The 27901-nt window shown below is 36.7% G+C and overlaps 1 protein-coding gene across 2 annotated transcripts; it reads left to right on the top strand.

Annotated features, from left to right (window-relative positions):
- The first annotated feature begins 515 nt into the window (after nucleotides 1–515).
- LOC128228648 (cyclic nucleotide-binding domain-containing protein 2-like) lies at nucleotides 516–26885 on the top strand. 2 transcript variants are annotated; one of them, XM_052940080.1, is made up of 13 exons: nucleotides 516–811; nucleotides 15998–16065; nucleotides 16643–16772; nucleotides 18320–18486; nucleotides 19780–19853; nucleotides 20796–20884; nucleotides 21574–21803; nucleotides 23584–23738; nucleotides 24224–24379; nucleotides 24642–24730; nucleotides 25217–25318; nucleotides 25680–25823; nucleotides 26292–26885. In XM_052940080.1, the coding sequence occupies exons 1-13, from the start codon at nucleotides 758–760 to the stop codon at nucleotides 26436–26438; spliced, it is 1605 nt and encodes a 534-aa protein (XP_052796040.1). In that variant the 5' UTR covers nucleotides 516–757; the 3' UTR covers nucleotides 26439–26885. The 2 variants fall into 2 exon arrangements, with proteins under 2 accessions (XP_052796040.1, XP_052796039.1); XM_052940079.1 differs by lacking the exon at nucleotides 516–811 and adding an exon at nucleotides 11935–12296.
- Nucleotides 26886–27901: the final 1016 nt, after the last annotated feature.

Raw genomic sequence — 27901 nt, 5'->3', positions numbered from 1 at the left:
AGTGAAAAGAGCATTCTCAATTTAAAGTGAATGCTACAGATGTATCTAATAGATGTCGGACTGGCATTTATCTACATACAATAGAAATGTTGAGGCCAAAGATTACCGATATTTACTTTGATCAAAATGTTTGTATCTCTTATTTTATACATCATCCAGGCTAAAATGTGAATAAATGAATAAAAACTGGTATATTTATCCTTGTATATGTGCCTTGTTCAGGCGATAAAGCCCCAAACAAGGGCCTTTCTTGCCTTCTTTTATGTTCGGTGAGGATACTTTATTCGAACATGAATAGATAACGAAATCTAGAAATGCTGAATGATATTTACTGCTCGTTTTCAAATGTTAGTTTTGGAAAGGATAAAATTTATTTCTCGTGAATAAAAGGCCAAAATGGTGCCAAAATAGTGTGCATTAAACAACTAGTGTTTACTTAAAAGAGGATTGCTCACGAAGTTCGTTACATAGTCTGTTTAATTTGTTTACGGATGACAGTATCATTGTCTCATATATCAAACACGTGCAACAAGTGATTCCTTTGATGGACTCGAGTTTTTTCCATTGCTTGAACATCCGCCGACTTCAATCTTTCTCGTTTATCATTTGAGAAGACATTATCTGACATTTTGCGTATTCTGGAATGTACGTGAGTTTATACTGAATCACGGTTAGTATTGTTATGTTTTAAGTCAACAAAAAAGCTAGCGTACTAGCGAAAAAATACAGTACGGACTTTGTTCGATTCTGGGATGAAATGGAAAAACTGGCGCTTCATGTTTCGACCACCAAACGTCTGCATAGTTATAAAGTGAGTATTTTAACTAATGTTTGATTACATAACACTTACACAAATACATTTACTTTTGTTATGAAATCCTTTTATCTTAAATAAGATTTGATTATGGCTGCACTTTAACACCCAAAATAGCAGCACCACATTTAATATAATTGTTTTAATTTACCGAAAATGATGAATGCATATTGAAAACAATGGTTCTTATGAAGGTTACCGTGCTTAATTTGAACACGGTAATTTCTACGAGACGATAGTTGATCACTGTAAATATTTTAGGACCAACCAGTCATTTAATCTTTGTGCGATTTCAGCTATTAAATACACGGTTTCTATCTTGTTATCAGTAAATTAATATTTTCCTGAAATGCATTATCTAGTAAGTAGTTAAAGGTGTATCACACATTTTGTTTGTTTGTTATACATGGGAATGTATTGATTTTAAATAAGAGTGTCACTTTAAACTCTAAAGACTTATATTGCAGCGGGAGAATTAACACAAAATTCACAAATCATTTTTTTTACTATTGTAAAAATTGTGATCGTGACGTGTTTCATACTTCGTTATTTTTTTCGCAACTTAGCACACTTTCATAATCATTTGGTAGTTTTTTTAGCTAATAAGTACATATTTCACAATAAACATAATATAATCGTTTTCCAACGGATTTGTAAAAAAATACATTGAGTTTTGATTGATAGAAGTTTAAGTGTAGTAAAAGAAAAGTAGTAATTGAAGTAGCGGTAGTATTAATTAAGTTCCAAACATATAAGACGTTACGTCAGATAGACGTTTTTATCTATGTAACCCTGACGTCGCCTTTGAAGTTGAAGTCAACTATGCACCAGTCAGTTGTAACCACGCCCCACCCCCCGGTCCGGGGAATAGCGGGGACTTTGACTTTCGGTCCAGCCAAGCCCGGGTAAAATCCCCGTCCTGCGGGTGCGAACTGCTGGTAATATCCCCGCCAAATGCCCCCGCACCCCGGGGACCCTAGGTAAGGCCCATTCCCCACTATTTTTGGCGCGAAGAAATAACCACGGCATTTACCCGGCACTGCGGGGTCAACTGGAAGGTAAAAACACGGCCCATTTCCCCGGCCATCCCCGTTATACCCCCGGACCGTGGGGGCCGTGGTTATAATTGACCGGTGCACTAGTTCCCAATATAAACAGGATATTTGTTTGTTTCAGTGTAAGATATAACTTTATTTCACCTCGTGAAACCCAAAAGTAACTATCTGATGTGTGGCTACGCCACAAATTAATAGCTCGTGATGTTACAAAATATGACGGCAGATACTCGCCTTCTGCTATAACTCTAAAGGTGCTTAGTTGTAAAAAAATCAAGTTCTAGTTTATCAGTGGCATTTGGCTTAAAAGTATAATATAAATACTATAAAGTTTTTCTCGACTTAAGCATTCCGGGCCGCCGCGTGATAATTTGCCAGATGCCCCCCCCCCCCCCCCCCCCCTGCTAGATCTGCCACGGCGTTGTATAAGTAATAGTAATACTAGGCCTTTCTAGTTTTTTCCGACATTTTTTAAATCCTATCATTCATATTAGCAGCAGCAGTAGCAGTAGAGCTATAAGTAGTTGTTTTTGAATTGTATATGTAGTAGTTGTTGTAATATTATACGTCCGGAAAAACACTTTCTACAAACACTTCCTAGTGTTCAGATTTATGATGCAATTGTTTTTAAATTTCTTTAATTGTTTTTCTAAGTTACATGTATATCAAATGAAGCAAATTGTTATTGGCAGATTAAGGGCTTAACTATTTTGTATACAAATGTATGTGTTATTTGTTGATTCGAAGTCAAAGTGGTCTTATTATTTGTTGACATGTCATTTTAACTGGTAATCTGGTCCAAATATTCTACCATGTCATTTGCCTACTTAAGGTTTATCTTCAACTATAGTGTTGCACTTTTAAGTTTAAAAAAGTAACCTTAGCTACTTTTTATCAGAAATAGAATTAGACATATATAAGCTATAAGGGGATAATTGATTAGGTTGGAGTATCTGCTAACAATGCTGATTGTTTTTAAATAATAATTACATGTAAAACCTAATTTATATATTTAAAACTTACTGATAATGCCATCTATGGATTCACAAGGCCAAATTTAAAAAAAAAAGACAGATTTTGGTAGAAGAAATAAGTGCATTTAGGGCGAACAATCATCGGATACCTCCGATACACTACTACATATGTGCACCATTGTGAAGTGTACAGAAATTGTACCGTTGTTGCCGACGATGAGGGCCAACAGACTTGCTGTGACAGAGACCGTCGATTTTTTTAATTTGGCTTTTAGTGGACCCCCTTCCGTCTTCTTCCAGTTTAAATGAAAATACAAGAAAAACATAAATTCAAAGCATCAAAGGTCGCCATAAAATAGCTTGTAGTCCAGCAATATAAAATATATATTTAATAAAGTATATATTATAAATCGATTGTTACGTAATAAATGGAAATAAATTGTTACACATCATGCTTTAAGTAATGGCTAAAGATTGTTTATATAAACTCACAAAAATAATTGGTTTTATCGGACAAATTTCGCTTCGGAGGACTGGGCCCTTAGTTACGCACCCGCTAATTTCAAATCCTGGCTCCGCACTTGTCATACATCATTCACTGTTCTTAATTAAAAACTTTGAACATTTGTAAATGACATTGTCACCATATTGTTTTGTAGCCAACCAATCAAAACCTTCGTTACATAAACACATCCTTCCAAAGATTCCCATCGTATAATAAAAACAAATATTGAAACTACTGAGTGGTTATAATGTCACAATAAAGTTGCCTTTTATGCTTTTTTATGAAGAATTATTGTTTCATATAATTATTTTGAGGATTGAATAATTATATAAAAAATATTGAATGAATACTGGGCGGTTTCAGTATATATTTTTGTTTTCCCCAAAAATGGATTTTGTTGATACAAAATTTTTTTTTTTATTTACGAAAATGTGTTTTTGCTTATACAATTATACTTGTGATTTACAAAAATATTGTATGGGAATAAATGAATTTTTTTAATTCGTTGAATCAATATTTTATCACATTGATATTTTTGTTTTACAATAAATAGTTCACGGCGTCGAATAAAAAGATAAAAAAAATATATAAATAGAAAATATTTATCAACGAAATGATATAGCAACGTTTGGAACGACATACCTCACTCAAGTAAGAAATGGCATTAATCACATATACAGTCGATCCTCGTTATGTCGACTTTTTCGAGACCTGGTGAAAAAAGTCGAGATAACGAAAAGTCGACTCATCCGAATTACAAAAAATATCACCAATCCCAACACGATTGAGTTGGATTGTACGATGTTTAGGAATGACGTCACCATTACGTCATATGTACTTCCGTTGTGTGGAAAATTCTCAATAAAAAAAATGTTCTTATGATTGATAGACATGTTTTCACATGCTCAATACACTGTAAATCAAAACTATCATTATTCCTGAAACTTTAATACCTTAAGAATTTATTATTGCTTGATTTAACATTTAGAGTAGAGATTAAAGCATAAACCGCTGCCTTATAGTTGAAAGGTCATTTTGAAAGATCTGTCATGGCGGACGGTGCAATCTTTAGAGTTTGTTTTTCAAGTGGAGTGATTTTTCTTAGGAATAACTTGACCCCACCCCCTTTTTATTGGCTTAAAATGTAATTTAAAGCTTGTACTTTAAGAATATATGTGGTTATCATAGCTTGCATTCGCTCGAAATGCCTTTAAATGTTGTCTAAAAATTATAATTTTACATTGAATTATATAGGGAATAACAATGGTGGTGTGTAACCTTTACATCCACAATTGAGCGGTCTTGTTAAATATTTTCGTCGTGAAAACAGCAAACTTATTATTGAAAAATAAAGTGAAACAAAAGAAGAATTATTTGTGTCAAATTTATTTCTTTTACGTTTATGGATCACACAAAACACATATAAATCCACAATTGTATACATTTGTATATATGGTAAGATTTTATACCGGATCCTTCTCTGAATTGGTCGACCAGAGCAGTGGAACTAACATTTGACATTTTGTAGTTATTCTTTCTGTTCCCATTCGGGATTGATATCAATAAAATGTTCATGTTTTATACAACACCAAAGAGCTTGAGCAATAAATGTCTCTTTAATTAAATACATAAACAAACAACTTTAATTATTCGCACTTACCAATTACATTCTTGTATCCCCCAATTATGACAGTTTGTTATATTGACATGCACGGTATTTGTTGCGATCTACAGTTCGACATAAAGAACATAGGAAATGTGTGAAATTAGACCACTGGGACTGAAGAACGAGGTCGACATAGCGAAAAAGTCGAGATAAAAAAATCGACACAAACAGATTTATTTTAAATAGAATAAGAAGGAATAAATTCGGGACCGGAAAAAAAGTCGACATAACCGGAAAGTCGACTTATCCGACGTCGACATAGCGAGGTCCGACTGTAATATATTTTTAAACTAAGTACATACGCGTTGATTCAACGCCAAAATGGCACCCTTAGTCTGTTGGGATTAAGTAGTTCATAGTTCACTAATTTAAAAAGCAATTTACTCAAATTAACAGTCAATATATCTAGATAATAGCACATAAATCTGTTTTATTTATACGATACACAAGACATTTTGAAGAAATATCTAAAGTGGTCTTCTATCCTCGACAATAGGGACTAGATGTACAATATTTTGCGTACAATAGCTTTAAATGGATTCAAACGGTCTACCACAAAGTTAAATTAACACATTGTTGTTTTGAAAATGGCAAACTTAACCCTTTTTATTCGCGATTGAATGCTAAAACATATTTTCGAATTTCATTCTCTTTATATCTATTTTTGTAGAATATAACATGCCTATTAAATCATAAAGAATATATTTTTTAAAAAACACGTTTGTGAAATATCGAACCTAAAAACATTTAACTTGAGATTGTTGGGTTTTTTTTTGTTTTGTTTTTTAAAGTGTGTTTTGGTGTTTCAAACCCATTTTTACATTGTTGTAGTTCTTTGAAAGGTCGTCGTGCTCGGTGTACGATCATATATATTGGCCACCAGTCCGCAACAAGTTACTGATTGCCGTCGATTGTCGTATGTCGTAGCTTTTTGTGGTCGAAGATCGGTCGTGGCACGTCACGGTGTGTGGATGAACCTCTTTCTGACCCATTCCAAATACATATTTTTTAAAAAGTTCAAAACTGTCGTGGCTCTACCCGATGTATCTGGACTGTCCTTCACCATAGTTATTTGATGGGAATGAACCCCTGCTTTGGTGTCATTTGACCTGTACAAAATAAAAAGGCATTTCGAGATTTTCTGACATTGTTAAACTGCAGAAATTCATAGTTATTTTATACTAGATAGTTGTTATGAGTGACCCCTTTGATAAATCTGAAAAAAAATTGTTTTAGGTTAAATGTCACTAAATTGTGTACAGATCAAATGACACTAAAGCAGGAGTTCATTCCCATTAAACCACTGTGTCCTTTACGATCAGATAGATATAATGCAACGGTTCATCCCGATTGATCATAGCAGTGTAAATCGTAGTGAGTCGGCGGCCATGAGCATCTATTTCCCTTTCTTTCGAATGGTGACGATTGCCCTACGACGGGAATACGAATAGGAATGCAAACAATGTTGGTTAGATTCCATTGTACTGCGGTATGTTACGATCTTAAACGTATTAAACCAAGGTTTAGTACGGTCTGCCCCGATTGCGTTCAGACCTTGTCACGAAAGGATAGTCCACGGTTACTTACGATCACCAGGGGCGATCCAGGATTTTGGGTTAGGGGGGGGGGCGTAACTTTTAATCACTCTAAAGGTTGCACTAGCAGATCCAGGGGCATACCTATAGTTCTAATATCATAACGAGGTTTCTATTAGGACGACTAAGTGGCTTATATAATTTGTATATTTTCGTTAAGCGGGAAAAACGAGGGAAGATACATGTATAATTGTGAACCCATGTTCAGATACTTTTACTATTCAACATATTCTAAGTGCATAGCTATCTATGTGTATATATTCGCACAATGGACAAATTGCTTACCTTCTTTCTTTTTCTTTGTTGCTAAAGAAACTGTGCAAACTCTTCTGTTTCTTGGGGCGTTTGGGACTTGACGGCGCAGCCATATTTGTTGTCGTATAAATGTACCCAAAGGAAATTAATTGACTGATGTGTTTGTTTGTATGGGTTTTACGGCGCATCAACATGATCATGTTATATAGTGCCGAATTATTACAGTAAGGGAAGGCGGGAACGTTTAAATTGCGTGCACTCTGTGTTGTGTACGAGTACATCTCAAAAGGCAATGTTGTATAAAGATACGCGAGCGAAGCGAGCGAAGAAAAAATAGGAAAATATAGTATATTTAATTGTTTCCATACCAAAAAACATGTAAGCTCCGGGAATTTTAGGGGGGGGGGGGCGTGCGCCGGGTGCGCCCCCACCCCCGATCCGCTAGTGATCACTCAGTAGTCAGTGTGTGTATACCACGTGATAAATTACGTCATATATGCTACGTCGGAAGGCAATATTTTGCTTAAAATGAAGACTTAAATCAAAGATAACTTTTCTTTAAGTACATCATTTTGAATGAAACAAAGGGCAGTCTAAGCCGCTTAAAGAGCCACGCCTTCGTTTTATTTAATACCGGAGTTTGATAAGGTGATTAGGTTCACCAAACACTTCGACAAGCCTGTTTCCAAGATAATGTTTTGACGGTGCTCCGTCAGACGGCTGTATTGTGAAACTTTTTGTCGAAGTGTTTCAAGAAACTACACCCTCAATCAAACTCTGGTAAAAGACCAAAGACGGGCCTCTGTAAGCGGCGTAGACTCAGCTATGTTTCCTTTAAAATGGTGAAGAAATAGAAAAGTTATCTTTATTTAAAGTCTCCATTCGAAGCAAAATATTGCCTTCCGGCGTAGCATTTATGACGCAATTTATCACGTGGTATACACACACTGGTAGTTATAAGAAGTTAGGTTGTAGTTCGATGGATGACGATGATTTAACATGACGCGGCCCGCCAGACAAACCAGCAGATCGATACCCGATGTTGTACCTGCGACACACCAAGACTTCTCACGCTTCAAGACGTTTGGATGAATATGAATCTGCGTTTATGTTTTATATCAGTCTGTTAAAGGCATTTGAACAGTTAACATCTGATTAATATGTTCCTGGCACGTCTTTCAAAGGCTACAATTGGCCTACGACAAGGCAGAACTGCTGAAAATGATAATGCCGCATTTGAAAGAAATAGAAGACGGAGGATGAGTTATGCAATTGTTATATCTAGATTATTAGCACGTGCTTGATTAAAGACTCCGAACACTGTCGTTGAATCAACGTAGGCAATCGTGATGCATTCGTAGTATTATCGTCAAAAACCGTACTGGCTTCGACGCCATTCGTTGTATTGTTGTGATCAATCTTTGGTAATCCTAAGGAATCGTAGTGAGTGCGTAGAAACATGTACCGTATGCGTAACTAGTCGTACAAGAGAACGAGAAACAATCATCCATGATTACCCATGAATGTGCCCAATTTAGTAACGATTTCACTGTTGATTAAATCGTAGCCAAACCCGTAATAAAAAAGCATATGATTTGCAGATATAAAAATTAAGCCTTTATAAATGTTTAATAATAGCTACATGGGGACGAATTCCCTAGTTAAAAAAGCGCCAAAATATTGCTTATTTTTTAACATGTATACACATCATTTGATTGTTTGTTTCGATCAATAAAGATAAATGAAAAACAAAACATGATAATGCCTTAAAGATGCACTCTTACTCCCAAATAAGATTTACCAAAATTAATAATATTGTTTTAATATTCCAAAAAGGATGAATACATGTGGAAACAATGGATCTTATGAAGGATACCGAGTTTAATTTGAAAGAAATGAGCATAAAACACGGCATTTCTACATAGTGAGACTATAGTCGACGACAGTAAATCTTTTAGCATTCACCAATCATTAAATATTTTTGCGCTTTCTGTCATTAAATACACGGTTATAAACTTGTTATCAGTAATTAATATTTTCCATAAATGCATTCTTTAGGAAGTAGTTAAAGGTTTAACAGTCAAATATGATGTGCATTATTCATTGATTTTGAATAAGAGTGTCACTTTAAAGTTCAGTTTTTGGCATCAACCTTTATTATGCGCTTTTCAAGCCCAGACTCAATCCACGACGTATCAAGATTCGCCAATATTGTGAATATCGTTGGCAATCGGTATTAAAATCTTCTCCGACATTTAAAGCCATGCTATAATAAAACTCACTTTATTTTTTTTTCACGAGTATTTATTACAAATAATTGTAAATCTCACATGAGTATTGCTTAAAATAGGATTAAGTTTATTACATTTAACAATAAAACATTTTTTTTTTCACAGAATTTAGAAGTACCTAAATATGTTTTTTTCGGATATTCAGTTCTGTTTAAAATGAAGATTTTTTAGACAGTTGTTTAGATAACTTTGTATGTAAATATGTCCATGAATCATGCTGCCCATTGAAATAGCCGCGGCACATTAAACAAACATATTTATCAGATAGTTAAAAAACAGTTGACAACAGCCCTTAAACTAGCTTTTAATCACCGACGATTATTTATCTTTTTAAAACATTCTGTGGTACTCATGAAAAATGCATGAACACATATTCTAAATTTCGGGATGCCTCACAGCGAACTACACTTTTTTTTATTTTATCTATTTATTGAAAAGATATGCAAAGACCTACATGCAATACAAGAAATACAACTGGAGCTGTACCGGGGGGGGGGGGGGGGGGGCACCAACCGCGCGCCTCCCATAAAATCGTTTAAGTTTACTTTTTATTTCAATATAGGAGAAAACGAGTATTAAATAAAACGAAAACGTAACATATTTCGGACTAGAAATTGTTAATTTTGTCTTGGGGAAGTACCCCCCCCCCCCACACACACACCTGCAAACTCTTTAAACCAAATTTCGGTTTAAGTGAAATCCTGGATCCGCCACTGCATATGAAGATTTAACAAACAACAAAAAACACAGGAAACGGCTACTATCTTAACAACAGTATATAAGTTACTTAATGCCGAGAAAATATTGTGATAATTTCCACCATGGCTTTGATTTAAATTACTGTGAAGTAGTCAAAAACAAGAAAAAGGCATAGCACAAGACACAGAAAAGGTTTAGAATTGCACCATTAGAAACCTCTGCTTGTATTACTTAAGGCTGCACTCCCACAGATTGACAGTTTTGACATGTGTTTTTTTTTGTCTCAGAAGCAGCTGATTTTGGCAACAATGCCTTCAATTCAGTCATTTAAGATACAGGTCTCAATTGTTCGCAAAACTGCCAAAAATTTCATGTTTCTTAACGCGTTAGTAACGCTTTTAGCCATAAAACATCAAGTTTCGAACGTAAATATGAAACACTGCGATCATATATTTTGCCAGTAGTCTTGTATCACTGAAAATGGCTCGTTCCAGGACAACATTCGGAACTCCTCGGCCATTTTTATCGAAAACAACCTCGGATGTATTTGGACGGTTTACATACTCAGAAATCGGTATGTTTAAGTCCGTTGCAAGTAGATCGCGTAGTAATTTAATTTAGTAGTTAAACTTAATGACTTAAATCTTGGGAATCTTGATCCTGTTTGCAATAAAACACTTCCATGGCAATCATTTTAAACTTATATCAACAAAAACAAGCTAAAACGCTACATTTAATTTATGATAAAATCCAAATTTTACGAACTACTTCTTCAGATGTCCGGCATACATCCAAGGTTGGTTTCGATAGAAAATGGCCGAGGAGCTCCGAATGTCCAGAACAAAGGAAAATAAAAGTTGTCAAACGGTCAATCTGTGCGAGTGCAGCTTTAAACCATTGTCTCGTGCACATGCTGATTTCATTCATTATTTATTGTCCAGTATGTCTGGGTTTGGCTGAGAACGCACCTGATGTCAAACCACTGCGAAACGCAATAAATACAGAGACCGTATTTGCACAACACTCCAGAATAGAAGACCAGAAAATCCTGGTATTACCGGGTCTTAAATAACCGGGTACTCAAATTCATTCATGACAGTTCGCACTCAAGGCTTCGTGCGTTTGTGCATACAATTCAAAATTTATTGCAAGGATTACAGGAGATTCGTTTTTCATGACGGCGACATTTTGCACTCCTGACAGAAGTCCGTGATTTAAAACAGCTTAATATTCGGGATTAAAAAGCTTCCGAACTACTTGGGGGAAAAAAGCACCGAAACTTGGTACAAATTTGCCGATATTAGAATTTCAAAAGATAGACAAGAGCGCCTTGAAACATCAACATTGTATATCAAAATATTGAATAAAAGAACAAAAGGAATAGTTATATTTGATCATTTGAGGATAACCTCTTATGTTTGATGTCAATATGACACTTGTGTCAGATTGCTTTGTAGATCTTTAAACAAATTTCACTATCAGTCTTTGCTTAGCCCCTATAAGGCGTGCCTAGGGTCTTGGAGTGCTAGCCTTAGATGCTATGACCAGCACCAGTAATAACTTGCTTACTCTTATCACTCACCGGGATATGAAGTTAATTTCAAGTGAGACCAATATATTAGGAAAAGTCATAAATCAGTGAGCGTGGCAAAGGTCTGCAAGGTTGTCATATCTGGGGTCGAAGAACGAGAGCTGTTTATATTGCTCCCTGCTGCGAATTATTGACACATGTTGTTCATACATTGTCATTTTGTGTGATGAAAACGGACGTAGCTGAGATTATGCTGTGATTGCTGTATTATGATGTTACATTTATCATGTTTCCGTTTGGAAACCGTTTCTTTAGTGTTTACTGATGATATAAAAATGGAAAACTAAGTAATTAGTTCTAGCGTCTACGTCCACGGACATATTCGTCGTCTCTAAATGGCTACGCGACCAAAACTATTCAGTGACTCGGACATGGTCGGCGGCATGGGTAAGTTTGCGCGCCGGGAATCGGTGTCGGAGTATATCGCCAGCAGACGTGGTTCTCTGTCCGACCTTGTGTTCTCTGTTAAACGGAAGTTGTCCAAAGACTCCCTTCCGGCACCGGGAACGGTACGGAACTCGAGACATCCCAGTGTTGGGAGCATGCAATACACCCAACCAACACGGGACCCTAAACAGCGTTCTTCAAGCCTCTCGATGGCGCCCTCGCAGCCGCTGACGCGAGAAAATCGCGCCGACGTCAAAATGACGTCTCAAATCCCGGATAAAAAGTTTGCCAAAACTAGGTCTTTAAACAGCATTAACCCTGTTGGTATTGATGAGGATGTTAGGAGACAATCAAGGTCACAAATTGTGAATGCATCCCGGCGTCGCAAGTGGCTTCAGAAGATCAAAACGTTGCAGAAATTTGACAGCGTGCTAACACGACGTAAAGGCCGCAGGCGGTTTGATGTGAGTGTTTTGTAATGTATTAAGATGGACCGCATTTGATCTGTGTTCCCTTTTTTATATAGTGTACACTTATAAAGGTTGTAGAGGCGACCGTAAGCCGGTTGAACTAGTAATGTATGTAGGAAAAGAAACAAGAAACACTGCCTTGATTGATAATGGGCATTTATTCAAAATGCCATAAAATTAAATCAAAGTTAACAAGAATAGGTTGACAAGTGTTACGTTATGTTTCCCGTAATACAATATCTGGGTGGGTAACCTTTTGTATGATCGACCGTTCCAATTCCGTGAATATATTATTTTTTACCACATTTTTCGCTGATCACATTTTTTATTCAGTTTGTGATCGACGTTTCGCCCCGTTTTTTTTATACAATTTTAACCTATAATACTGTAAAACATAATTGTATTTTTTAGGGCAAAAAAGCATTTCACAATATGTTTTGTCATTTTTGCTCAAAAGCATGTTCTCACAGATTTAAAAACACACACTCACAAAAAAGAAACGTTTCTATTTGATTTCCATATGATAATGTGATTAAATTAAATGCACTTCTTATAAAACCGTTAATTTTAATGCCTTTACAGTAAGAAGTCTTTTATTGTAGGTCAATCGGGTTATGTAAATATCAGTTAAATATATTCCGCGCTACCCCGCAATTAACACCTATGCCGTTAAAGACCTAGGGTTAGCTGTGGGTTTGATGGTAGTATAACACTTTTCTAAATCTTTTGAAAAAAAATATCAAGATCATAAGTTAAGTCATAATTGTAGCCGCAAATCTTAGGCGCCGAAAATACTGCACTAAACAAATGTTTAATCATATAATGCATTGGATTTCTGTTTGCTTAAAATATATATACGTACTATACGTACTATATATCCACATATGTGTATGATATATTGGTATGTTACATTTACTAATGTACTACTTGAGATATTTGATGTTACAGTTATTGCATTTCAGTATGTAATACTTATTTCGAACAAGCTGCCATTGTTTAAGCGTTAATACTTGGTGACTTGTAGGTCCATTGGCGCGGGTGCTACTATTTCTTAATTCGTGAGGTTATAATTTATTTGTATGATCATGTTTAAAAAATGCACATGTCACGTAAAAAGATATATACTGAGTAATCTTACTATTAATGATTTAAAAATCAATAAGAAAAATAGATATTCCATTCAATCTTCCGGCAGCTTCATTTAAATCGGATGCTCTGGGTCTGCAGTCGGGAACCATATCCACTCGAACCCGGATATTGTGGATCTGCAGTCGGGAACCATATCCACTCGAACCCGGATACTCTGGGACTGCAGTCGGCAACCATATCCACTCGAACCCAGATATTGTGGATCTGCAGTCGGCAACCATATCCACTCGAACCCGGATATTGTGGATCTGCAGTCGGGAACCATATCCACTCGAACCCGGATACTCTGGGACTGCAGTCGGCAACCATACCCACTCGAACCCGGATACTCTGGGACTGCAGTCGGGAACCATATCCACTCGAACCCGGATACTCTGGGTCAACAGTCGGGAACCATATCCACTCGAACCCAGATACTCTGGGACTGCAGTCGGCAACCATATCCACTCGAACCCGGATACTCTGGGACTGCAAGCGGCAACCATATCCACTCGAACCCGGATACTCTGGGACTGCAAGCGGCAACCATATCCACTCGAACCCGGATACTCTGGGACTGCAGTCGGCAACCATACCCACTCGAACCCGGATACTCTGGGACTGCAGTCGGGAACCATACCCACTCGAACCCGAATACTCTGGGACTGCAGTCGGGAACCATACCCACTCGAACCCGGATACTCTGGGACTGCAGTCGGGAACCATACCCACTCGAACCCGGATACTCTGGGACTGCAGTCGGGAACCATATCCACTCGAACCCGGATACTCTGGGTCTGCAGTCGGGAACCAAATCCACTGGACTGTCGTATAGACTTAATGATCTTTTTACGAGTAATTTTGTAACAATGACGGTGTGATATGTCAACTTTGAATCCTTAAGACTTGAATAACACTTGTTAATGCAGCAGCCGCAACAACAACAACAACAACAACAACAACAGCAGCAACAACAACAACAACAACAGAAGCTTCAGTTACAAACACAATAACAAAACGCTATTTAATAAAGAAACAAATAAATACTTATCGCCTTAAAGTAAACACCCTTACGTTAGTTGACACCAGTGTTTTGTTAGCCATATAAATATATTATTTTTGTGTTGAATCATTTAATTGTCTTTTTTCGAAACTAGAAATCTCCTTGTAACGGACGAAATGTCTGCCATACGATTGTTTGTGGTTTGAAAAACTTGCAATGGATAATTACATACTATTAAGATAGGTCGCTCTATTCAAAATGTACTCGTTCGGCAAACATTTTACTGTCAAATAATAATATCCTTTCCAAATCCTTCCAAATCTAATTGTAATGAAAATCTCGGCAGATAAAAGCGTCCGTAATTGAATGTCTTTTTAATATCATTGTTGCTCTAGGTGTTTGTTTTTAAACTCGTTCTTCGTGGAGAAACACATTATAAAATGGGAGTTAACATTTTTTTACATTTATTTACAGTGAAAAAAATCATAAGAAAGAACGTTTGATTTGAAAAACTCTTCGTTGTGAATGAGGTTATTAGCGCTGTTCCGTTGTGCGTTTTTAGTTATTTAAATATGTGCGCGTGTAAGAAAGCGGATTATTTTTAGAAGAATCGGAGAAATTGAACAGGATTTAAAGAAGTGTCGATACTAAAATACTCAGCAGAAAGCACAATTTTCACATAAAATATGGAAGACTGGGAAGATTTATTGTCCAGTAGGAAGTGGCCTTCTTTAAATAGCAATTCACTGACGCTGGCATTACAAAAACTTCCGAAGGCACCGAGACTCTCAATGGAACCTTCTGTGAAAATTACAGCACCGACAGAAGATTTTTATGATCAGTCCGATGTCCCAGCGACCGAATGCGCTTCACCGCCCACAAACCGGAAACACCTCCGACTTGTTAGAAGTCGCTCCCCGTCCCCAAGACGGAAGGGCATCCACCGCGCACGGACGCTGGAAATTCGTCCGCGAAACGCCAGTGTGGGATGTCAACGTACCTCTGCTCGCTTGAGGCTGCCCTTAGAACCGGAACATACTCACACCAAATATTCCACAAAGAAAACAGCTCAGTCGGATGCTGAGTCTCCAAGGCGACCGTCCGTTTCTTTTGGCAATGTCTCGTCTCGACAGTTTATGGTATACGTTAAATCATACGCTAATTGAATGAATATTTGCATCGCGTCAAAACTTACCTGTATCAATATGGCAATGAGATTGTGAATTATTTTCTAACAGGGTATACTTCTTGCTGCTGATAGATAGGTCAGAGTGCAGAGTTTCTACTATATTAGTTTTTAATTATTATTATTATTCTTATTATTCTTATTATTACTTTTATTATTATTATTATTATTATTATTATTATTATTATTATTATTATTATTATTATTATTATTGTAGTGGTGGTGGAAGTGGTAGTAGTAGTAGTAGTAGTAGTAGTAGTGGTGGTGGTGGTGGTGGTGGTGGTGGTGGTAGCAGCAACAGTAGTAGTAGTGGCGGTGGTGGTGGTGGTGGCTGTGGATTATTATTGACTAACGAACGCGTTTCTTGAATACTTTCAGCCTCTGGTGAGGTTTCGGCGGGCGGGTAGGACAGTCCTCCTCATCTTAAAGGCTACAGCAAGTAGCAGGTACGTTGCCAATAGATAACTTAATACCTTGTCGATATACCATTTCAAAAATCACAAACTTGTGAAAATGTGTCACCAGCTTAACAATTGTGAAAAATTATTTTAATCAATGTGCTGTGCATATTGTTTACAAAAAAAGGTGAAACGTGTGCCACTGGAACGTGTTCAAAATTTGAAAAACATCTGAGTGTTTCATTGTACTATAAAAGTTATTCTGGGGCTGTAACCCATTGTGATTTAACTTAAGAGTAACTGGTCTTGATTTGACGTAATACAGATCAATCATAATTGTCATCATCATCGTGATAATGGTTGTCCGACTGAAGCTGCTACTTCCGCTGTTGCTGCTAATGATGATGTTGTTGCTCATGTTCTTGCTGTTTTATTAAATACACTCTATGTCAGTAAAACCGTTTGAAATCAGTGTGTCGACATCATTAAAATACTTTTGGTAGTAACATCCAACATTCGGCCGAGTTTGGGTACTCACTACCAAAACTCGTCCTGCCATAATTCGGCGAAATATTCCCCCGTGCAATTTATCATTTCATCTGTCAAACCATCCGTATATCCACAGACACGCATCACAACACAAGGAGACCCAGGTGTCATGGACGCAGCTCGCGGACGAACATAGTACAGCTAAGCGCACCTACGACCTCTTTGGTATATCATTTGACCCCACTGTGTTCAAGGCCAAACGGGAGGTACTGTGTTCAATATGTCTTCTATGGTTGTGTTCTCATTGAATGGTTATACAAAAGCAATTAGCTCAATAGCTACAATTACCATATATATAAAGGTGTATTTGTAGAATTCGTAGTTGGCTAATGTTTGCTAAGAACTCATTTTTTTTAAATCTTAACGTTTTAAACCTTGGACAGTAAAGTTATTTGGTCCCTATATAGACGCGCGCATTGTCTTGGTTTTCTAGAAGGCTAAGACGATCATGTCCATGTTTACGCGCGTAGTTTGTCTCACATTTCCAGAAGGCTAAGACGACCATGTCCATGTTTACGCGCGTAGCTGTCTCACGTTTCCAAATGCTAAGTCGATCATGTCCATGCTTACGCGCGTAGCTTGTCTCACATTTCCAGAAGGCTAAGACGATCATGTCCATGTTTACGCGCGTAGCTTGTCTCACATTTTTGGAAGGCTAAGACAATCGTGTTTACGCGCAACACTTGCTCCACATTTCCATAAGGCTAAGACGACCATGTCCGTGTTTACGCGCAACACTTGCTCCACATTTCCATAAGGCTAAGACGACCATGTCCGTGTTTACGCGCAACACTTGCTCCACATTCCCATAAGGTCAAGACGACCATGTTCATGTTTACGCGCAACACTTGCTCCACATTCCCATAAGGCTAAGACGACCATGTTCATGTTTACGCGCAACACTTGCTCCACATTCCCATAAGGCTAAGACGACCATGTCCATGTTTACGCGCAACACTTGCTCCGCATTCCCATAAGGTCAAGACGACAATGTCCATGTTTACGCGCAACACTTGCTCCGCATTCTCATAAGGCTAAGACGACAACGTCCATGTTTACGCGCAACACTTGCTCCGCATTCCCATAAGGTCAAGACGACAATGTCCGTGTTTACGCGCAACACTTGCTCCGCATTCCCATAAGGCTAAGACGACAACGTCCATGTTTACGCGCAACACTTGCTCCACATTCCCATAAGGCTAAGACGACAACGTCCATGTTTACACGTAGCACTTGCTCCACACTCCCAGGCTAAGACGACAACGTCCATGTTTACGCGCATCACTTGCTCCACATTTCCAGATGGCCAAGACGACCATGTCCATGTTTACGCGCAACACTTGCTCCACATTTCCATAAGGCTAAGACGACAATGTCCATGTTTACGCGCATCACTTGTTTCCACATGTCCAGAAGGCTAAGACAATCATGCCCATGTTTACGCACATATCTTGTTTCACATGCCCAGAAGGCTATGATGATCGTGTCCATGTTTACGCAGGCTGGTCCCACATTTCCAGAAGGCTAAGACACTCATTTCCATGTTTAGGCGCGTAACTTCTCTCGAATTACCAGATGGCTAGGACGATCATGTCCCTGCTTTCGCTCGTAGCTTGTCAGACATATCCAGAAGGCATAGACGAAATATTTACAGTATAGGCGTGTTACTTATTTCGTATTCACAGAAGCCCTGAAAAGTACAACTATGACAATATCGTCTCTGAACATGTACAAACCTATCTCGTTTTTGCAGAAGTTCTTGAGCACTGAGGCCAAGGCAATATTGTCCCTTTATCCGTCCGACCGTACGAACGAGCAGGTGAAGTTGGTGGTCCTCTCGCTTAACCAGACAGTGGACGCTTTTGGGGAGTTCCCCATCCGTCTCCAGCGCTCGCTGGCTCGGGTCGGCTGGTATGAGAAGTAAGTATGAGGTTCCTGTCTGGTATTCGACGTACAATTAGGCCGTACGAAATTGTTTTACCATGTTTAGCGTCCGCGGACGGCTTCCCGATCGAAAAACAACAACAACAACAACAACTCATTTTATATTATCACCGATCTTGTTGAATATTTCTTATATGTCATTTTACTGCAATTCCGACTACAGAAAACAAGTGAGTACCATATGATTCATACTTTGTACTTTGTATATTCTGCCATTTGAAATCAGAAAATGATGCATTCTGTGTGATTCGTATAATCCACACACTTCAATTAAGTTTCACTCGAACTGAGAATGGTCAAATAATAACTATAAGGAGGCTCTGGTGTCTATTTTCTACTGAGAACGCACTCATTTAGTGGTTTTTTTTCGGTGTGTTTTTTTCTCTTTAGGTTTTCGTACTCAGGGTTGACGCTTTAAATAAAAAATATTTGGTATGGCCTTATTTAAATTCGGGATGCCTGGTGAACCGATTTTATATCTGTATCCCTTCTTTTAGATAATATATGGAAAAAATATGCAAAACTAGTACCGAAATGATAGTACAATCGAGTATTGTTGGCATTGATAGATTGCCAAAAAGTCAGAACACGTTAGATTTTAGTTGAAATGATTTTTTTAGTAATATATGCACCTTTTGGTTACTTACCCTTTGAAAAGATAGGGTAAAAAAATTGATGCCGAATTCGGTACAAATTTGTTTTGAGTCGGACCGATTTTATTGAGTCGGTCGGGTAACCGAAAGACACAGTTTTTTTAAAAAAATGACGGTCTCTTACTGATACATGGACAAGCTATCCATGAAGATTGCACATTAGGCGTAAAAATAATAAAATTATGATAGTTCCGGTTTCATGTCCAAAAAAATAGGGTAGATTTTAAATATTGAAAGTTTTTTTATGAGGGAAATTGTTTCCTGAGGTGTTCTGTTACCAAAAATATATATAACTGAATGATATGCTTATAATAAGAACATTAATCAGTATTAGCAGCGATGGTTTTGTTAAAAGCACCAAACCCTTCATTTTAACCTTTTGAAGAAGTGTAAATACAAACAAACGATGTAACATATTTCTCAAGGCAATAGAAAAGGTTCAGAGTCGGGGCGATAAAATATGGTAGGTCGGGAAACCGGAAACAAACAATATTTTTAAGATCCCCATGCTTACAATCTTTAAGAAGGTGTTTTAAGAATTCTATTCTAAGCTGAAACGTTTATTTCCTAGTATGTCCAATAGTTATTCAATATTTTTCAAATTTGTTTAATCCAGTTTCGAAACAAAACGGGTCATAATACGACAGGGGCACGTGGCTGACAACTTTTACTTTATTCTCTCAGGAACAGGTCAGTATAACTTATGTCACTTATAAACACTAACTATTTCCCCAAATCAGTGTATTGGACATCAAATTATGATTAAAAATGCTTTATATGTAGAAAGTATATTTATTTCATACGTACTGTACTGATAAAACAGTTGGATGAAATTATTCTTTTAAAAATAAGCATTTTATTGAACAGACGTTTTCGGGCAGTTCTTTGTATCCACTAACATCTCCAAACAAATAGGATAGGAAGATGGGCATAACGTTTTTTTTTCTATTTAATAAAATTCTTTAAAAAAAGTCAATTTTTTACATGTTCACTCAAATATACACACTTTTTTAGGAAACTACGATAAAAAAAACCCCACGAACTACGGCAATAAAAATGTGAGGTTGACATGTCATATGGCCATTTAATGAGTACTGGAATCTGAATAATGGAGTTCAGAAATCCTACATTTAATTTCAATTAATAATTGTGTATAACAAGTTTCTGGAAGATTTCCTATAATTTTTCATTTCATTTTACTTTTTTTCCATTTTATTCCAATTTTGATAATTTATCATTTTTCAGTTCTGTTCCGTTTTGATAATCTATGGCTGATCCGTTTTGATCCGATACAAACAAGTGTTATGTAAACATGGCACTCCACATGCTCTTATGGCCTGTAACTCAACATTTTCAGCTTACAGGGTTAAAATGGAGTACGTATGCCCATCGTAATGTTACCGTAAGCCATAGTAGTATAAACCTAGATTTAATAGTTGCGCAACTGGCAATTTATGATACGTAAGATTATTGTTATTGGTTCCAGATACCAGACACTAAAGACAAATTTCTAAATATATCAAAGGACAATGGGTTAGCACTTAAAGTAGACTGGTTTAAGTTAAAATTGTCCATGTGATAATGTGTGGTATTTACTACTGGAGCTATATATTATATATTTTTCGTCCTTAGCTCTGGTAACATTGCTAGAGACGGACAAAGACACGGGGGACCAGTGCGTGAGAACAGTCGCCATCCTCAAGTCGGGCAACAGTTTCGGGGTATAAAATACAATACAATACAATACAATACGATACGATACGATACGATACGATACGATACAAAACAATACGATACGATACGATACGATACGATGCGATGCAATACAATACAATACAATACAATACAATACAACACAACACAATGCAGCAGTACAATTTGATTCGATACGATACAATATAATACGATACAATTAATTTTTATTTTTTTAAATCATATCTTTCTTATATACATGTAAATGCCCAGGGCTTAGATATATGACTTTTAGAAAAAATATAGCCGCAATAAGTGGCGAGCATGGGAACTTAAATGTTGCATGTTGCAATGAGCAATACGACAAATTATGCTATTAATCATGTAAATTAATGTTTTATCGGCCCCATACTTGCTCGTAATGACACTTCGAATCGTGTCTTGTGGAAATAATGTATTTACCGGTTTGTGGACTATATGGCGTCTAGCCCCTTTAAGCGCTTCAAATTATGGTGAAGTATTCAATCCGCGGCGCTACTGTTTATATAATCCGCGGCGCTACTGTTTATATTTCACTGTGGTGTACATACCAAGCAAGCTGTGATTAATTGGTCATTTGAAGTCTGCTCAGTGTATTTCACAAGATGGGGAGCAGTTGCCTTTTAGTAAATATACCGAAAAACATCTTATTCAATACACTTTGCATTTGAACGAACAGGAGCTGGCTTTAATGCACGGTGCGCGGCGAAGTGCGACGGTCACATGCAAGACGAACGTGGAGCTGCTGGCCGTGAGCCGAGAGGATTTCATCGACATTTTCATGCACATAGAGAAGGATCGGGAACCAGAACATATCCGCTTCCTTCGCTCCATAGACCTGCTCAGGGGCTGGCCCCTCGATCAGCTACCGCACGATAATCCAAGGATTTGTTTGTTCACGTTTTTTAGGTAAAGCATTTAAATATACCTTAAGTTATGAGATATAACAAGAATCATTTCAGACATAAAAGCGTCAGTACAATGGAAACAAACATGCATCAGAATCAGCTCAGAAAGTGCCTACAAAATTCAGCTGAGAAACTATCTAACTTCAATTACATGCCTATCAAATTCAGCTCAGAAACTATCTCAACTTAAATACGTGGCTACCAAATTCAGCTCAGAAACTATCTCAATTTAAATACGTGGCTATCAAATTCAGCTCAGAAATTATCTCACCCTAAATACGTGGCTATTAAATTCAGCTCAGAAACTATCTCAACTTAACTACGTGGCTATTAAATTCAGCTCAGAAACTATCTCACCTTAAATACGTGCGTGGCTATCAAATTCAGCTCAGAAACCATCTCAACTTAACTACGTGACTATTAAATTCAGCTCAGAAACTATCTCAACTTAACTACGTGGCTATTAAATTCAGCTCAGAAACTATCTTAACTTAACTACGTGGCTATTAAATTCAGCTCAGAAACTATCTTAACTTAAATACGTGGCTATTAAATTCAGCTCAGAAACTATCTCAACTTAACTACGTGGCTATTAAATTCAGCTCAGAAACTATCTCAACTTAAATACGTGGCTATTAAATTCAGCTCAGAAACTATCTTAACTTAACTACGTGGCTATTAAATTCAGCTCAGAAACTATCTTAACTTAAATACGTGGCTATTAAATTCAGCTCAGAAACTATCTCAACTTAACTACGTGGCTATTAAATTCAGCTCAGAAACCATCTCAACTTAGCTACGTGGCTATTAAATTCAGCTCAGAAACCATCTCAACTTAACTACGTGGCTATTAAATTCAGCTCAGAAACCATCTCAACTTAACTACGTGGCTATTAAATTCAGCTCAGTAACCATATCAACTTAACTACGTGGCTATTAAATTCAGCTCAGAAACCATCTCAACTTAACTACGTGGCTATTAAATTCAGCTCAGTAACTATCTTAATTTAATTACGTGGCTATTAAATTCAGCTCAGAAACTATCTTAACTTAAATACGTGGCTATTAAATTTAGCTCAGAAACTATCTCAACTTAACTACGTGGCTATTAAATTCAGCTCAGAAACCATCTCAACTTAACTACGTGGCTATTAAATTCAGCTCAGTAACCATATCAACTTAACTACGTGGCTATTAAATTCAGCTCAGTAACTATCTCAGCTTAACTACGTGGCTATTAAATTCAGCTCAGAAACTATCTTAACTTAACTACGTGGCTATTAAATTCAGCTCAGAAACTATCTTAACTTAAATACGTGGCTATTAAATTCAGCTCAGAAACTATCTTAACTTAACTACGTGGCTATTAAATTTAGCTCAGAAACCATATCAACTTAACTACGTGGCTATTAAATTCAGCTCAGTAACCATATCAACTTAACTACGTGGCTATTAAATTCAGCTCAGAAACTATCTTAACTTAAATACGTGGCTATTAAATTTAGCTCAGAAACTATCTCAACTTAACTACGTGGCTATTAAATTCAGCTCAGTAACCATATCAACTTAACTACGTGGCTATTAAATTCAGCTCAGAAACTATCTCAACTTAACTACGTGGCTATTAAATTCAGCTCAGAAACTATCTCAACTTAACTACGTGGCTTTCCCATTCATTCGATCAGTAGCAGGGCAGCTTAAATATGTGGCTGTCCGATGTCCATACGTACAAATACTATTCAGGAATGGTTTTTGAATAAATAAATGTTTGCATATTCTAGAAGAGGGGTTCTGCTTTGCAAGGACAGTAACACGAGTGAATGGATATACGTGATAAAGAGCGGCACGTGCCGCGTGCTAAAGGACCTGTACGACACTAAACCAAATATTCCGGGGCTGGAGCGCATTCCATACTCCATCGATCAGACATACATTAGTGAGTATATAAGACACTGTATAAATAAACATGTATATTGAAAAAAAATCGAATCCTATCCCAATGAAAGATGAGTCCCGCACAACAACGTGCGAACTGATAATAATTTTGTGTAAAATATCAAGTAATTATTAATAACATCATATCTTTTTAAAAAAGTAAAAAATATGATAAATTTATAAAGCTTTTCTTCGTTATGAGCTCTTTTAATAAAACTATTTGGCGTAATTTGTGGTGTAAATAACTTCGCGTACGGCGTAAGTAAACGACGTCGTACTGTATAATCGCAATGATGAAACATATAAAACGGCGTATTTGGTTTCATTTTTTCGAAAGTTTATTATGATTTCAGTACATTCTATTTTTGCAATAACTGCATTCAATTGCTTTAGGTATTAATTGTTGACTTGCATGGTGTACATACCGGCACAACGTAGATTTAATAGATTGCAAACTAACCCCAACTCTTCCTTTCAAATATTCAGAGTTACCTCCCATACCACATGTGAAGTCACATGACAGCTCCGAGTACCGTCGACAACCTCATCGATATCATCGATCCACCAACGACGCGCACGCACATACACATTCACACAGAAGCAGTCGACTGCCCTCCATTGATACAGTCTCATCGCAGCAATGTAAGTTCCACAAGCGGATCCAGGGGTGGCGCACCCTCCCCTACATACCCTCCCCTAAAATTGTCCAAATTGACCTTTTATTTCAATTTCGGAAGAAAAGAAGTAATAAAATATGCTCAGAATTACACGCTTTTGATAAGGTAGAAAATCAGCCAATAAAAAGTGTCATCATTTTATGTGATTCTATTTGCAGAGACATGAGCCTGAACACTAAATAAGTTTGATGAACACGCTGTGAATTTGAATTGCCATTCCATTTCAGTATCATTGACAGCATTAGAGCACCAACACCAACTAGATGAACTTTTTGAAAAAAGACACAATACACCCCGAAAATATATTCATAGAGTTGTAAGTTGTTAGACATTATAATAGCTAATTTCAATACGCTTTTTGTACACTTAACAACATTGATGCAATGCTCCGCCCACTTATCTGCCTCATAAGCATATATATATATATAGTAAGTCAGTGGACCAGTTTCGAATTTCGTTGATATTTACCATACATTTTTTTAAACAAAGCATCATGTGGACCTCAGAAATATCCGCCATTATATGAGACTCTAGCATAGTTATATATCCACTTTTATTTTTTTCTTTAATTATTTAATCGTAAGTGGCACTGAGGCTTTAACATTTCACCGAATATTTATTTATGTTAAGCAACAATATATATTCAGGCTCAGTTTCGCTGTTTGTCTATGTTTTTACTGTAGCCAACTAAAAAGTTAACAACTTCATTATAAACATATACTATATCAATACTTAAGTGTATGAAAGCACATAAAATACTATGAATATGATATTTATTATCTTATTATACTTCAATGTCTAGAGCCATGACTCCAGCACTCCCCGCGATGACCATCACGAAAGCCACGCCGGACCCAGCAAGGTCTTTGTACAGATACAGAAACTCCTGCCTAAAGACGTGTTCGTAAGTTTCAAATATTTAACCATTGTTTTCCTAAGCGAGGCTGAAGTTGTATACATTCTGGATTTGATTTATAAAAACAACTTATTTCATTACAATTGTTGGCTGCAAATATTTCAATACATAAATATTGCCTCGAGTCGTTCGTTGACAAAATGCATTGTTCCCCTCAAGGGGGGAGGGGGGGGGGAATAATTTTTTTTCTTTATACGAAAAACACATTTACTCTGTCTTAAATTCCTGACCATCATCGTCTGATACCAATATATAAACAGTTTACTATGATATAGTATAAGAAATAAAATGAGTGAGGTGTAATGAATATGTATAATACACATAACATTCATCTGTTTGACATTCAAAGGGTCTGGAACAAGCAGTGTTTGGGCTGATCGGGCAGACGACATCGTGTAGCCTGGTGTCAGACGGGGCCGAGTGTGTCCTTATCAACAAGAAGTTCTTCACACAGCATCTCACAGATTCCCTCCTCAAACACCTCAGGAGAACAGTAAGTCATATAATTTAATAGACTGTCTCTTGTCATAGACGGTTTTGTGTTTACAAGTATTCAAACAAAACACGAGAAATTCATAAATTTTGAGAAAAAAATATAACGTTACGCTCCACCAAAGACAGTCTTAAGATGGGAATGATCTGTTTTTTAAGTTTTAGGAAAATATGACTGTTCCAATGATTAAAGAAAGCCCCAGTGTTGTTTATTACCAAATCGAATAAATTTTCTCCGAAATCACAGATAACAGTTACTAGCCTTTCCAATGCCAATTACACAAAATAATGACCATGAACATTTAATATTTCGTAAAAAAAGCCCTAATTTAGACCATTTGAACAAAAATCGGACAAAAGATAATGTTTACATTACTATTTTAACACAATGCCACTCCCACATTTTAACATTATGTCCCTATCTATGTTTTGCCCTCTTTGAAATTAACATTCATTTTTCACCATACAGATCCAGCCCATCCCGACGGAGAAGAGCCTGCAACAGAAGCTCCAGGACCAGGCGAACTGGGACGCCTACAAGACCATGACCGTGTCCAACTTCATTGTGCTTAGCAGACAGTTGCATGAACACCAGACTGAGTCGCTCTTCTTGTGATCATAAATATAACATAGTGCTAGTCGTTGAATGAACATATTGCGTGCCAGTATTTTGTGTTTAGGCCGTTTTTCCAATCGTTACAACTCGGCCATCTCCGGCATGCTCCGAGATATATAAATATGTTGGATAATGGCTGAGATGTTCCGATTTCCGTTTTTTGAGCTGAAATGTGTATAGTCGTTCACATTTGTAAAACTTGAAACCAGGCAAGTGGACATTGATACGCATTACAAGACCAAGAAGCAATGCAGAAAGTCCAACAAAATTATTTGCTATGTATCTAGATCTTAATCAAAACAAACAAGGTGCTGTTCCGGCTGTGACCTAAAATAAATGTGTTTCAGTGAAAGAACACCAGACAGTTGAACTACAGACCAATATGTTCAAAACAGTGGGAACAAACAAGATGTCTCTTGTCTTGTTCTCTTTTGCATATCTGTGATATTCTTAATCATTGTTGTTAGTTATGTTAAAATACTAATAAATTCTACATACAATTTTGTACAAATTCTTTTGGTCATAACTATATATCATGCTTCCTACAAAAATGACGCAATGCCATTGGTCCAGGACTGGTCATGCGGTGACCCCATATTTTTCCATATTGGGTCACCAAATTTATATTGTACTAAAATGGCGTCTATTTTCCAATTCTGATGAATAAATATTCAATATGGTTTTCTTTGCCCGGTAAGTTCCATATTGGGTCATCTACTAACCCCGTAAATTATAAGAAAGGTTTTGACCCATATTTTGAAGCAATTAGAGGCAGTTTTGAAACACACAGAACATGATGACATTTGCTTTTAAAGGTATACAACATCAGTTCATGCAAAAAATTTTTTTTTTTATTTTAATGCATTATCATGTTTAATCCATTTGACTTATATGACCAAAACAAACAAAAACAAATGATTTAGGTTTAGATATAAAAATATAAGCGATATTTTGGCGCCTTTGTTTGTGGCCACGAATATATGAATTATTTTTTTATATAGAAGCTTATATTTTTTATCCGAACCTTAATCAGCTGCTTATTTGTTGTTTTTATCATTTTATTCGAATAAGTTTAACATGAAAATGCATTAAAATATATCTAAAATTATTTTGGCATCAGCCTATATTGTGCCTCTTTAAAGGGAGAGGCACCAAAAGGGTGTTAAACTTTCCATAGTTTCCAGTAATTAATCATCAAAGGAAGCCTCTATGGAAGAATATCTATAATTATAACAGAAGTCCAACTTCAACATTAAATATATTCTCACATTGTCTAAGCAATTGTTGCCTTCATCGGGTTGTATGCAGTACAGGAAATGATATCATATAATTAAATAAATGATGACAATGATACAACCATAAAGTCAAGGTTAAGCTTATAATTTAGGGGGAAATAGCATTACCATATAGGATCTATAAAGATACAATAATGCTAGCTTTATGCAATTTAATTGCAAGTTCTA

The sequence above is a fragment of the Mya arenaria genome, chromosome 3 (genome assembly GCF_026914265.1).
Source record: "Mya arenaria isolate MELC-2E11 chromosome 3, ASM2691426v1".
NCBI classification, from domain to species: domain Eukaryota; kingdom Metazoa; phylum Mollusca; class Bivalvia; order Myida; family Myidae; genus Mya; species Mya arenaria.
The sequence above is the reverse complement of the archived record's forward strand: the minus strand, read 5'-3'. Positions and strand labels throughout refer to the sequence as shown.